This window comes from Erpetoichthys calabaricus, chromosome 17, assembly GCF_900747795.2.
Source record: "Erpetoichthys calabaricus chromosome 17, fErpCal1.3, whole genome shotgun sequence".
In the NCBI taxonomy this organism is placed as follows: domain Eukaryota; kingdom Metazoa; phylum Chordata; class Cladistia; order Polypteriformes; family Polypteridae; genus Erpetoichthys; species Erpetoichthys calabaricus.
In genome coordinates, this window is record NC_041410.2 from 12,313,343 (window position 1) to 12,327,924 (window position 14,582).

Genomic DNA, 14,582 nt, shown 5'->3' on the forward strand with positions numbered 1-14,582 from the left:
GGTCAGAGGATCTTGTGTGTGTTTGGCAGGATGCTGTTTGTTGTAATATTGTTATTTTTCTTGATCTGGAGCTACTGTAAAGTCTTAATTTCAAATCAAGTATTTATCTATTGTGGACAGTAGGGGGAGCTCCAGCTCCCCAAACACCCAACACAAGCAGTTTCAGGACACAAGTTTAAAGCACAGAGAGGTTTTACATGTGGCAAACTCTTCCCTATAAGTGTTTCCTACCACATCCACAAGTACAATAAACCACAATAGCCCAATAAATCAACCTTTGTCTTCTTTCTCTCAGTCACTCACTTCCTCCTCCCCTCCTCCTTGCAAGCTTTGTCCACTTCCACCTGACTCTGGTTCCTTGATGTGAGGTTGGCAGTTCCTTTTATTCTAGCTGTCCCAGAAGTGCTTGTGATCTTCCACATATGGGGTCTGTCAGCACTTCTGAGTGAGGCGGAGACCCCATAACATAGGGACTTCCCAGTCCTGCAGCTCCCCCATGGGACTCAACAGGGTTGTCCTCCAGGTCTACAATACCCAACATCCCCTGTGGGCACCCATGTGCACCCTATCTCTCTCTCTACTATATAATGCATTTAATGTCTGTCTGTCTATCTATCTATCTCTCTATCTATCTCTAATCCTTCCTACTATACTATTATATATCTACTGTATCTATCTCTAATCCTTCCTACTATACTATTATATATCTATCTATCTCTAATCCTGCCTACTATGCTATTATGTATCTATCTATCTCTAATCCTTCCTACTATACTATTATATATCTATCTATCTCTAATCCTTCCTACTATACTATTATATATCTATCTATCTCTAATCCTGCCTACTATACTATTATATATCTGTCTATCTCTAATCCTGCCTACTATACTATTATGTATCTATCTATCTCTAATCCTGCCTACTATACTATTATATATCTGTCTATCTCTAATTCTGCCTACTATACTATTATGTATCTATCTATATCTAATCCTGCCTACTATACTATTATGTATCTATCTATCATATAGTGCTTTAAACATCTATATGTATTTACTTGATGTTTGAAATACCATTCATATGTGTTGCTATAATTCTGTTTTGTATCCTGTGCCCTCCTTCATTTTTCTGCTAACAGATTGCTGCCCATTCTTTCTCAGTTTGAGCTCAATAACCCCTGGTACGCCTGAACGTTTCCCTGTTTTCATTCCAACAGCTTATATGCTTCTTCTGTTCTATGCTGATTTGGTTATCTCATCTGTCCATTTTCTGGATCAACATTTTCTGAGTCTTTCATCACAGCATCAAGTGTAAGACAGTAACCTGCCTGGGATGGGATGCCCGTCCATCACTGGGCACACTCACTTCTGGGTCACTTCAAATTTGACATTTTACCTAGTATTTAGGGGGGTAACCTAAAGTACACTGAAATAAAGCCACACAAACATAAGTAGATGATGCCAATCCCAATTGGACTGGGTCACGAGTTGACACCTTTATTACTGTTCCTAGTTTCTGCCCACAGTGTGGCTGAGATGCTGCCCCTAGTTGTAAAGCTTGTGTTAGTTTGAATTTGAATGTGGCAGATGTGGCCCAAAGATGAATATAAATGTGCCATTGGTTGGCATAATTTCAGCTATCCTCTTCTGATTGGCCTTCTGCCTGATTGCAGAATCTGTCTGTCTGTCTGTCTGTCTGTCTGTCTGTCTGTCTGTCTGTCTGTCTGTCTGTCTGTCTGTCTGTCTGTCTGTCTGTCACAAGCTAAAATACCAAAACAAAAATCATCAAAACAAACCAAAAGTGACTTGGCCAAATCTGCTAAATCAAAACAGCAAATCAAGAACAAAAGCAAAAAGGCCAAAGATCCAATTAAAAATGGTCTGAAGACTAACAGATTTTACAAATTCAACATGAAAAGGAAGGCCACATAACTAAAGCCAGTGCCTCAGACAGAATATTTTCAGATCTTCTCATATATAAAGGTGAATGTGCCTTCGACTGGTCTGTAAGTTTCTACCTCCATCAGATTTTGCACAGATTCCCTGTTAGTGCAGGGGGAGACCGTAGGCTTTGTGTCCTCCTGAAATTGTGCCCCTTGAGGACGTTCTTTTATTTACTGCACTTTACTCAGGAAGTGCTGTAGGAGGCGATTTTTGGACTTGCCACAGGTATGTAAAGTTGCTTCGCACTGACATTCCAATTTGGTGCCCACGTTTTCCCCTCCGGTGGCCACACTTGCACTTTATTCCACCCCGGGGCAGTGCTGGGTATCCCCCTAGTAAATGCATGATTATAGAGAAAGGGACCAGGGCAGAATTCTAGGTGACTTAAAAAATGTATACAGAGAACAAACAAGGGAGTGTGGGAAAATATGACAACATTGACATAAAACAAAAAACAGCACAAAACAAAAATATAATCCTAACAACAAAGGCAATTGTCTTTGAAGTTTTTTTGGAAATATTGGCGTGGCTTACCATGCGTTCCTGTTGCTTTCTGATAATAGTTTGGACAGCATCTGTTATGAATTTATTTCATTTTATTTCCAAGAGGCAGAGATGCAAACAAGCCAAATGGACGAGACAAGACAATAGCCAGTCGTCGCAAGGATCTGAACACAGAGAAACGAGTAACCAGGAAACCAAAATAAAACCCCAAGCCAAACCGGTATCCAAAACACAACGTCTTGCAAACAGATTGAGTGATCAAAGCCAGAAATCAAACAAAATCTGAAGTTAATATCCAAAATTCAAATTCCTAACATGTCAGACATATCCAAAATCATGTAACATAACATTTCCTCTTGTGTTTTAAGTTTGGTTAAACGCACTGCCATCTTTTAGAGAGGCAGCACGGTGATGTCACAGGTCATATGATCTGTCAGGGTCATGTGACTTGCAGTGATGCGTAAACCCTGCTAAAGTTGCTTTGCCTCAAGTTTACTAAATTCGGAAACGTTTTGTCGAACTGCATTTATGTCAATGGGGAAAGAGAACCTGAGGTAGTTTTGAGAGGATTATAATGATGCAAAGATCTTTTAGGCGTCCCTGACAGCGTAGAAAAGTGTCTGCCAAATGTGCCAGACTGATTATTGTCACCAAACAATGTGACCTGAGCTGTGAGGCAGCAAGTGCTAACCACTGCACCGCTGGGCCTCCCCGAGATCAAATTCATAAAATTCAATACCTGAATAGTAACATTTCTTGCAGACGATGGCAACAGGAGCGGGAAGCACAAATTCACAGTTTTGATAGCAGGTACTCGCCTTTCTCAAACCGAAACGAATGCACCGATACATTTCCTTCTGCATAGGCATTGCCCAAAGGGGTCATTAAACCTTTAATGATGTCTTGGGCACGGCCATCATCAGTGTGTCTGTCTGTGGAGAGAGTGTCGACCTCGTCGAGAGGTTCACTTACCTCAGTGGTGACATTCACATCTCTGGTGACTCTTACTATGGAGTCAGTAGACGGATTGGGAGAGCATGGGGGGGTCATGAGGTCGCTGGAAAGGTGTGTGTGGCACTCTAGATATCTCTGCAAAAGGACGAAGGTCCTAGTCTTAGAGTCCTGGTGCTCCCTGTTTGTCAGACATGGACGCTATCCAGTGACCTGAGATAAAGACTGGACTCCTTTGGTGTCTCTTCAGATCATCCTTGGGTCCCGCCGGTTTGACTTTGTGTTGCTCATGGAGTCCCGAATGAGGCACATGACCTGCATTGTGAGGGAGCGTCAGTTACGGCACAACAGCCATGTGGTGTGATTACCCGAGGGTGATCTGGCTCACAGGACTCTCATTGTTGAGGATCAGAGTGGCCAAGGGGACGCCCACGTAACACCTGGCTGTGTCAGATAGATGGGTGGGACTGGACCGCGTGTCTGCCTGAGGTGTTGGCAACCAGGATCCCGAGCTATTTCGTCGTGTGGTGGGTGTGGCAACACGCTGTACCAGTGCATGTTCCCCAACCTGACCTGACCTGATAGGCATTGGCTGTTACTCCTCTGTGATGTCATGCTGGTCTCGCAGAGCATCATGGGATGAGGAGCAGCACCTCCAAATCTCAAGCCTTGGTCCTCAGTTTGAAAAAGGTGGACTGTCCTCTCCATGTGGGATGTGAGTTACTACCTTAAGTGGATGAATTCAAGTACCTTGGGGTCTTGTTCACGATTGAGGGGAAAAGGGAAGGTGAGACAGATAGACAGATTGGGGGCAGTGAGTGCAGCTGTGTGGCCATTATACCGAACCGTAGTGGTGAAGAAAGAGCTGAGCCAGAAGATGAAGCTCTCGATTTACCAGTCAATCTACATTCCCACCCTCACCGGTGGTTAAGAACTTTGGGTAATGGCTGAAAGAATGAGATTGCAGGTACAAGAGGCCAAAATGGGTGGTTGGGCTCTCCCTTAGAGACAGGGTGAGAAGTGTAGACATCCAGGACAGGCTCGGAGTAGAGCTGCTGACCCTCTGCAGTGAGAGGAGCCCATCGTGGTGGTTCAGGCATCTGATACGGATGCTTCCCAGATGTCTCCCTGTGGAGGTTTTACAGGAACAACCTGCTGGGAGGAGACCTTGGGGAAGACCCAGGCCTTTCTAGAAGGATTATATCTCCTAGAAGGTTTGGGAATGCCTTGGGGGTCCCACAGTATGAGTTGGAAAGTGTGGCTGGGGAAAAGGAATGTGTGGGCCTCACTGCTTAGACTGTGTCTCCCTGCGACCCGGCTTTGTATAGTCGGTGGAAAGTGAATGAATGAAAATCGGTCAAAAACATGAGTGGAGAATCGAGACCTGAAGTTATAGTTACTTGTTTAGCCAAAGGGTTATCATCCGTCAAAATGGGATAATTAATGCGGCCGGACTTTATACTGTTGCTTGTTTGACATCACCAACGAGCACATCCCAAGAATTCCGAGATGGGTTTCCATGGCAACAGTCAGCACAATGCTTGTCGCCTGTGGTGAAAACAACAATTCGAAAAAAAAAAAAAACAAAATCACCAAAACCCAGCACAGTATCAGCTTCTCTGTACTTCGAAACCCCATAATAGATATGTAACCATTTGAAATTATCGTTTGAACGAACACAAACATCGGAGATCATAATAATGTAAGTTTTGACAACATGTTGTCAGGACCGACGACTGTTTAATTTCTTTTCACTTTTTTGTCTCATTATCGTCATTTTAGTTTTATTTTTTTGTAATGTTATATCGGCCATGTCACCATTTTGCAACGACTTTTCCTTGCCAGTTGCATCGTTTTCTACATTATTTCCATAGACGTAGCCTCATTGTGGAAAGGAACAACGTTCGATACCCGTCAAGTCATTGTGTCATCATTCTCAAAAATAAGGGTGTGCGTTTCTCAGTGTCGAAGCTTTGGATCAAAGACAAAGAAATACTTCAGTGACGAGGTGTTTATGAGTTTTACCCATCAGACTCCGAGGTCTGTACACAGTGAAAAGAGCGCAATATGAAAATAAATTGAATTACATTGAATCAAATACCAGACCAGAAGGCTAAAAATCATTAAAAACACCCAAAAGCGTCTTATTTAAAGCATGAAATGATGTGCTGCAACAATTGAGAGTCTTGTATAGTCCTGTCAGGTAACTGCGGCCCTAATAACTGCAGCACCTGAGTGTGTTTTTGTTTTTTTTCTTTCAAAACTTGAACACTCACCCCTGTAGATTCTGAACACTTTCTGGGGGATGAATAAATCCATAAAATTAAAATTAGATAAGACCAAAGTAATGGATCAGCGGACATGCGTGTTATATTTTTAAATTTTCTTTCCTTTACTTGTTTTAGTTGCCAGGGTAACCTTTCCCATCACTTTTGGAGCTTGGCTCTGGGGTTCATCACATGCTGGCAATTGGGTTGGCAGTGGGTTTAAATGGCTGCCCACTTCAATGTATCTTTGTCTGAGCTGAGGATCAAAAAAATAAAAAACCTATCGTGTATAGTTCTTGGTTTCTGACTTGATCTCTTGGGTTCCTGTGTGCTGATATCTCTGCAAAAGGACAAAGGTCCAAGTCTTTAGTGTCCCGGTGCCCCCTGTTTGTGAGACATGGACGCTATCCAGTGACCTGAGATGAAGACTGGACTCCTTCAGTGCTCTGTCTCTTTGGAGAATCCTTGGTCACCACTGGTTTGACTTTGTGTTGCTCACGGAGTCCCGAATGAGGCACATGACCTGCACGGCACTGCGGCCATGTGGCGTGATTACCCGAGGGTGATCCGACTTACAGGATTCTTATTGTTGAGGACCCGAGTGACTAGACCAGGCCAAGGGGATGCCCACCTAACACCTGGCTGTGGCAGATAGATGGTCATTTCCAGAGGGTGGGACTGGACCGCTTGTTTGCCTTGGGGGGGGGTCACCAACCAGGATCTTGAACTGTTTCGTAAGTGTGGTGGGTGCGGCAATGCGCTGTACCAGTGCACGCTCCCCAACCTGACCTGACCCAGACCTGTTCCTTAGCCGTCATTTACCTTCATTTTGTCAGCACGTTACGAGAGTCCCCATCTTTCGTAATATGGCGGACTCTTATGATGTGTTGCGTTCTCTTGCCTGATGTCAAGTGAGTACCTCAGTTTGATGCCCCGTGAGGTCTGTAATGCCCCGTGGGTCTGACCAGATAAGAGTCTTGCTTTTCACAGTTCATAAAGGTGGGCAGGGACCCCTCCACTGAGACCCACTCCAGGCACGTTGAACCCTAATCCACACAGAGTACACACAATGACCAAGCCACCTCTGTCTCTTTTAACCTCAGGTGTTTAGCGCCAATAAATGTGCCAGAATGGGACACGTCCAGTCGAGTGACGCCTGTCATTATTTTCTTTTTTTTTTTTCCAGTTCAACACTGCAATATCAGGTGCATGAATGGAGGCTCCTGTGCCGAAGACCAGTGCTTGTGCCAGAAGGGGTACATTGGACAACACTGCGGCCAGCGTAAGTGAAGCCCTTCTCCAGTATCATTGCCTTTTGTGGTCTCCCCATCTCTGTTTGTTTTTGCCAGCGAGTGCTCTTAGATCTTCATCTCATTCCAACAAACATGTGCAGGTTAGGTCGATTGGCAGTTCTAAAAAAAATTGGCCCTAGTGTGTGCTTGGTGTGTGTGTGTGTGTGTGTTCTGTGGTGGGTTGGTGCCCTGCCCGGGATTGGTTCCCTGCCTTGCGTCCTGTGTTGGCTGGGATTGGCTCCAGCAGACCCCCGTGACCCTTTGTTCGGATCCAGCGGGTTGGAAAATGGATGAATGGATGGTTGAGCAATAAGAGCAAATTTTATTTCATAGGCAAAGTGTGCCAGTGTGAAAACCTCCATGCCCTGTAGTTCCATCAGTCCAATTAAAAAGTTGTCTAGAGTGGGCCTGACCTGCACTATGCCCCGTATACCTCACAAGCACTAATTGGAAATGTTCACATCTAATATTCCCAATATCTGATAGTCCCAAAGAGCTCCAGATGCCCATGAGTCTGGAAATGGGCACACAGATTGCCGGAGCTCCACCCACACAACAATAAATCAAGAGATGCCATCCTGCCCATATCAGTGTGAAATCGTTCAGTGAGTCACAAAGAAGACCACCTTGAAGAAAGTCAGCATTCAATACGCCTCCTCAAGACACTGAGATGTGGTAACGAACGGAGAACAGCATAATGGAGACCATCACATGGTGAGAAAAGCTGCCAGTGCTTGTGCAAAATTAAAAGAAATATATGTGGAAGATCCTTAGGGCTCCTTGAGGAATTAGCTGCGGTTTGGCCAGATGAGTCGTCAAGAGGACCTTTGGTCTCCATGAATCTACTGTGCTTGATGAACATAAAGCAGCCCACTCTACATCTGGAGCCTCAATCTAGCAGTCAAGAATGCTTTACTACCTCAGAACCTGCAAGACCTGCCATCATTAGGGGCAGATGACACACACTTAGGTTACGCAGAACACAATCCTCAAAATTATAAGCAGGTCTAAAACATTAGAGCAAGAGACAATGAAATAAAGAGTTAAGAATGGCAGGGTCAAAGTTGAGAGCAGAGTCCCAGTGAAATGCTATTGATGAGTGAAGACCCTCACCGGGCGGAATGGGACCGACCTTGTCCACAGTGACATGGGAGACAGGCTGAAGGACAGCTGGAGGAAGAGCACGGGAGCAGCGAGCTACTGAGCCTGAGGTGGCAGTGACTTTACATACATGTGACACTGAATGACTTGAAATATGAAGTCAATTAAAGAAGGGTCACAGTTTAGTGCCGCTTGTCCACTCCACTTCTCTTTATCTCTTATTGGGATTTGGATGAAGATCTGACAACATTTAAGGCTGAAAACTAAGATACTTGTAGAAAAATGAGATAGATAGATAGATAGAGCCTTTTCTATCTATCTATCTATCTATCTATCTATCTATCTATCTATCTATCTATCTATCTATCTATCTATCTATCTATCTATCTATCTATCTATCTATCTATCTATCTATCTATCTATCTATCTATCTATCTATCTATGCTTTTCAAGTCTTTATATTTTATATAGCTTTAATTACTTATCTGTATCTTCTTTTTATTTTATATACTGTACCATTCATATCTATTGCCATTGTTTTGCTTGTGTATCCTTTGCCCTCTTTCATTTTTCAGCTAACCAATCACTGCCCCCTCTGTCCCAGTTGGAGCTCCATAGCCCCTGACACACCTGACAGTTTCCCTGATTTTCATCCCAACAAGCTTCTGCTTCTTCTGCTCTACACTGATACTGTTAACTCATCCATCCATTTTCTGGATCAGCGTTTTCAGAGTCTTTCCTCACAGCATTAAGTGTAAGGCAGTAAGCAGCCGAGGATGGGACGCACGTCCATCACTGGGCACACTCACTTCTTCTGGGTCACTTGACATTTTACCTAGTGTTTAATTGCTCTGTATTTGTGAAGTAACCTAAAGTACCTCGAGGTAAAGCTACACAAACACAGGCAGATGACGCCAGTCCCATGTGGACTGTGCCATGAGTTGATGCGTTTATTTCTGTTCCTGGCTTCTGTTGACTGTGTGGCTGAGATGCTGCCCCTAGTGGTAAAGCTTGTGTCAGTTTGAATTTGAATGTGGCAGATGTGGCCCAAAGAATATAAATGTGCTCAGCTCCACCCCTTCTGTACCCAGAGGTCTCTTGCCATTGGTTGGCATAATGCCAGCCATCTTCTTCTGATTGGCCTTCTGCCTGATTGGAGTTGAGGCCCTCCAGTCACACTGAAGGGTCACTTCCTACATTTTGTTTTTATCACCTCGTTTTTGTTTTGGGAACTTTCCATTACTTTGAAGGACTGCTCCTTGGCCAATTTTTAAACTGAATATATGTTTTTAAACTTTTATTGTGCCACGATTTATTCTATTTATTACTCTTCAGGCGTGATGAGTGTCTTTGCTGGCCTTGGGCTGTCCTTACCACACCGGCGACACTTCTCTGCCGTGGGAATTACGACTTCAAAGGCAAAGCTAACTTTCTGTTTTTCTTTTTCCCTTTTCTTCTAGCCGTCTGTGAAAATGGATGTTTGAACGGAGGAAGATGCGTGGCTCCAAACCGCTGTGCTTGTACCTATGGATTTACTGGGACACAGTGTGAGAGAGGTAAGGGTTCAATCGAAATTGAACATTGAAGGAGTGATAAGAGCCTCTGTGTGAGTGTCTGTTACTCGCTGATCAGTCAACCAATCAAACAAAAACTAACTAAGCGACCAACCACACACACAGTCAATACAACACTCATCCAATCAATGAGTCAATTGATTAGTTAATCAATAACCAAATTATTTTCTTTTTGCAAAGAACTCGGAGTCCCAAAATATATAATTCCTAAAACACTTCCTGAAATGCCCACTAGAGGGGAACATCACCATCCAACCCCAGCTAGTAATAAGAGCAAATGCAGAGTCTTTATTAATAAAAAAGAGTGAAGCTTCATGGGAGCACAAAACACTTAGCATCAGTTTAGCTTTGCCAGTTAAGACTCACATCTCTGGAGATGTGGGGGGAAATTTTGAAGAAAGCAAAGGAGACCTCATTCAAGACCCCAGAGAGCATATTCGGACCCCAAACTCTGGACCTGAGAAAAAGCAGAGCTAACCATTTCAGTCTAAAGTCCCACTTGTACTTAAGCATGTACTGTAGGTGCGACTCTTTAGTTAGAATGCAATATAAGATCTGCCATGTGTGATGTTCCACCTTGCCATGGTGTCAATGTGCATTTGTAATGTGTGTTCTTTTAAAGAAACACAAAAGATTCTGTTGATTTTTCTACTGAATATTCTGGAAAACAATTCAGGGTTAGTTCTGTATTTTGAGGGGACATCAATGGGGGAATAAGCTGTTGTATTGAGTGCATTTCTCACTGCTGTATCTGTATGTAGACACAGGGGACCGGTGGGAGTTGAGATGTCGGGGATTTGAATTAAAAATCAGAGGTGACAAAAGTCGTAGAAATCTGTTATGGACAGTCGTGATTCATCATCAAACTGGTCACTCTTGGCCTCCCCCCTCTCCCACGTATCTGCATTGTGAATTTCCCCTTGGGATTAATAAAGTATCTATCTATCTATCTATCTATCTATCTATCTATCTATCTATCTATCTATCTATCTATCTATCTATCTATCTATCTATCTATCTATCTATCTATCTATCTATCTATCTATCTATCTATCTATCTATCTATCTATCTATCTATCTATCTATCTATCTATCTATCAACTTTCTTACCAACTGGCTCCAGACTGTGAGACTTGGTCCCCACCACTCCACCATTCGCACACTGAACACCGGTACCCCACAAGGCTGTGTGCTGAGCCCCCTTCTGTACTGTCTCTACACCCACGACTGCAGTACGGCCCACAACAACAACCTCATCGTCAAGTTTGCTGACGACACCACAGTGATCGGACTCATCTCAAAGGGAGACGAGGCAGCTTACAGAGAGGAGATCCTGAAGTTGGCAGCCTGGTGTTCAAAGAACAATCTGGCTCTGAACACCAGGAAAACCAAGGAGATCATTGTCGACTTCAGGAGGCACGGCACCGACTTAGCTCCCCCTTTACATCAACGGCGAGTGTGTGAGGAGGGTCCATACCTTCCGGTTTCTCGGCGTCCTTATCTCCGCTGACATCTCCTGGACAAACAATATCACAGCAGTCATCAGGAAGGCTCAGCAGTGGTTACACTTCCTGAGGGTCCTCAGAAAGCACAACCTGGACTCCAACCTACTACTGACCTTTTACCACTCATCCATCGAGAGCCTGCTGACGTACAGTATTACAGTATGGTATGGCAGACAGGGAGAGGCTTCAGAGAGTAGTAAAGGCAGCACTGAAGATCATCGGCTGCCCTCTCCCCTCCCTGATGGACATTTACACCTCCCGCTGCCTCATCAAGGACAGCTGCCACCCTGGCTCCGATCTGTTTGACCTGCTGCCGTCAGGGAGGCGCTACAGGTGCATCACAACAAGGACAAACAGACTCAAGAACAGTTTTTCCCAAAAGCCATAACCATTCTAAACTCACACATGCACTGACTACACAATCTAACCCCCCAACCCCTGGACTTCCTTCTATCCATCAACTGTGCAATATCTAATATCTAAATGGTCCTGATGATAACTGTGCAGTATCTGTATACTGTACAATATCCCTACTCTCAGGGTCCAACATCCACTACTCACTGCACATGATCATCATTATTGTGCAATATTTAAATTATGTGCAATAACCCAATAGTGCAATAGTTATTATTCTTTCCATGTGTATATATCGTTGCAGAACTTTTTGCAACTTTTTGCACCATTTGTTTATTTGTTTGTTTACTTGTTGTGTTCTACATATATATGTCTGCACTGAAGGAGCTGCTTTTAATCTCATTGTACTTGTGTATAGTGACAATAAAAGGCATTCTATTCTATTCTATTTTGCTGATCACACTTTTCTAAGAAGTTCAGCTCTGTGTCACATATGAATGAAAAAGTGTGAATTGAGCTGCCTGTGCCACAAAGAGCAATCCAAGTAAACGAGACTCAATACAGGAAACCAAAGAATGGTCAAAAACGGAGCAATAAGGTCAAAAATCTAAAGGACCACCCAAGCACAGAACTAAACTAAGAAGCTCTCACCAAACTCCCAAGTGCAGTTGAAATGAACCACCAGGAACTGTGGGAGAGCTTCAGGGATTATAGGCAGAGGGCAGGAAGTGGTGGTGATTGGCAGGGACCCCGCCTCTTGGGGATCCACCCACAACATGCATGGAACATCACCGAGGCAACAACACATAAAAATAAATAAAATGAATACGTACAGTACAAAGAGATCAAAAATGAACAATGAATTTGAACCCCAGTTCAAACCGGCTGAGATATGATAACCATAGCAACCAGAAAATCAGCCCGTCAGTCAATGAATAAACCAATCAGATAATTAATCATCATGTAGGTAGCCAAGTCAGCCAACCTATGAATCAATAAACCAAGTAACCAATTCAACACTTAATAATCAATTAATTATTCAAGGAAGCAATTGTTTTTATTCAAGTTATTTCAATTATTACTTGAACAATTATTCAAAATGCAATTCAAATTCTAATTATTAGTCAAGCAGTTATTCAAATTCATATTCAAATTGGGATGGGATGGTGCCACAGTTGTAGTGCTGATGCCTCACAGTAAGGAGATGTGGGTTTGTGTCTGGGGTCCTCCCTGCGCGGAGTTTGCATGTTCTCCCCGTGTCTGTGTGTGTTTCCTCCCTCAGTCCAAAGACATGCAGGTTAGATGGATTGGTGATGCTAAACTGGCCCTAGTGTGCCTGTGTGTGTTTGCCCTGTGATGGACTGGCACCCTGTTTAGGGTTTGTTCCTGTCTCACGCCCTATGCTAGCTGGGATAGGCTCCAGTACCCCCCTACAACCCTGTTCAGGGCTAAGCAGTTTAGAAAATGACATGAAAGTCAAATTATTATTCAAGCAATTATTCAAATTCAAAATGTAATTCAAATTCTAATTATTAGTCAAGCAATTATTCAAATTCAAATTCAAACTGGGATGGTATGGTGCCACAGTGGTAGTGCTGATGTGAGTTTGTGTCTGGGGCATGTTCTCCCCCTGTCTGCATGAGTTTCCTCCCACAGTCCACGCAGGTTAAATTGGCTGAAGTGTGTGTGTGTGTTTGCCCTGTGATGTACTGGGGCCCTGTCCAGGGTTTGTTTCTGCCTCATGCCCTATACTAGCTAGAATTGGCACAAGCACCCCCTGCAACCCTGTTCAGGACTAAGCGGGTTAGAAAATGACATGAAAAATCAAATTATTATTCAAGCAATTATTCAAATTGTAATTCAAGCAAGCAAAGAGCCACTCCAACAATCAATCTCTCTATTGACAAATTAATCAAGCAAACCATCAGTCATTTAAGCAGTCAAACAGTTTGGCTATGGATTGATCTGCCAGTCAATTAATAAAGCAATTAAAAAAAATCAATCATTCAAGTAAGCAGGAGACTAACCAATCAAAGAGTCAGGTTATCAGCCTATAAATCCATCCATTATCCAACCTCGTATATCCTAACTACAGGGACACAGGGGTCTGCTGGAGCCAATCCCAGCCAGCACAGGGCACAAGGCAGGAAACAAACCCCGGGCAGCGCGCCAGCCCACCGCAGGGCACACACACCCACACACAAAGCACCTAACCTGCATGTCTTTGGACTGTGGGAGGAAACCCATGGAGACACGGGGAGAACATGCAAACTCCATGCAGGGAGGACCCGGGAAGCGAACCCAGGTCTCCTTACTGCGAGGCAGCAGTGCCACCGTGCCACCCTAGCCTATAAACCAATTGATCATTCATATAAGAAATCAAACAACTAACAGGCACTCGGACAAAAAAAAAAGGTCAACTCCCCCAGCCAATCAGTCATTGAATCAAGGAGCAAATCAATTGACCAACTGACTAATCCACCAGTGACACCATCAGTCTCTTAATTAACATTTCAAAAGTTGGTGTGTAGGTTGGTTGATAAATCAATCGATTGCTCAGTAAAACACATAGCACACCAATCAATTAAGAAATTAATCAAACTGAATTATCAATCAATTAGCCAAGCAGTCATCTGCTCAAGTTAACTCAACCAATAAAACAGACAGTCAACCACTCAGTTAACTAATCAATCAATCGAGCAGACAAACAGGCCGTTGTGAGGTGCCTCCCCATTCTAGTCAAAGGGGCTGGCACTTAGCCCTAACCATTAGTCCTGATGGACTGGTGACCAGTCCAGGGTTTGCTCTTGCTTTGTACCCAGTGCTAAGAGTATAGGCTTAACACAACCCCTCTACACACCATAACGACCCCCCCACTCAAGGACAAAGCCAGAACTGGATTAAACAGGTTTGTCAATGTTATGTAATACTAGCCTGGTAGAACTGAAGATGGATGTGTGTGTGTGTGACTGAGTCTCGGTGGACTGGCATCTCATTCAGGATTCAGTCCTACCTTGTACCCAGTACTGCAGGAATGAGCTCCACTCCACCTCCCCACCCCAAACTGGATTAAGCAGGATATATTGGT

At 43.7% G+C, this 14,582-nt stretch overlaps 1 protein-coding gene and 1 long non-coding RNA gene across 3 annotated transcripts in view; one reads left to right on the forward strand and one right to left on the reverse strand.

Moving 5' to 3' along the window:
- The window catches only part of LOC127526167 (uncharacterized), a 368,097-nt gene that overhangs the window by 104,665 nt on the left and 248,850 nt on the right, over nt 1-14,582 (reverse strand). The window lies entirely within an intron of this gene.
- Nucleotides 1-14,582, forward strand: part of fbn1 (fibrillin 1) — a 311,649-nt gene that overhangs the window by 37,509 nt on the left and 259,558 nt on the right. For both annotated transcript variants that reach the window (XM_051920648.1, XM_051920647.1), the window contains exons 5-6: nt 6,855-6,950; nt 9,522-9,617. In XM_051920648.1, coding sequence (XP_051776608.1) covers nt 6,855-6,950; nt 9,522-9,617 — 192 coding nt within the window. The remainder of the gene's footprint in view (nt 1-6,854; nt 6,951-9,521; nt 9,618-14,582) is intronic.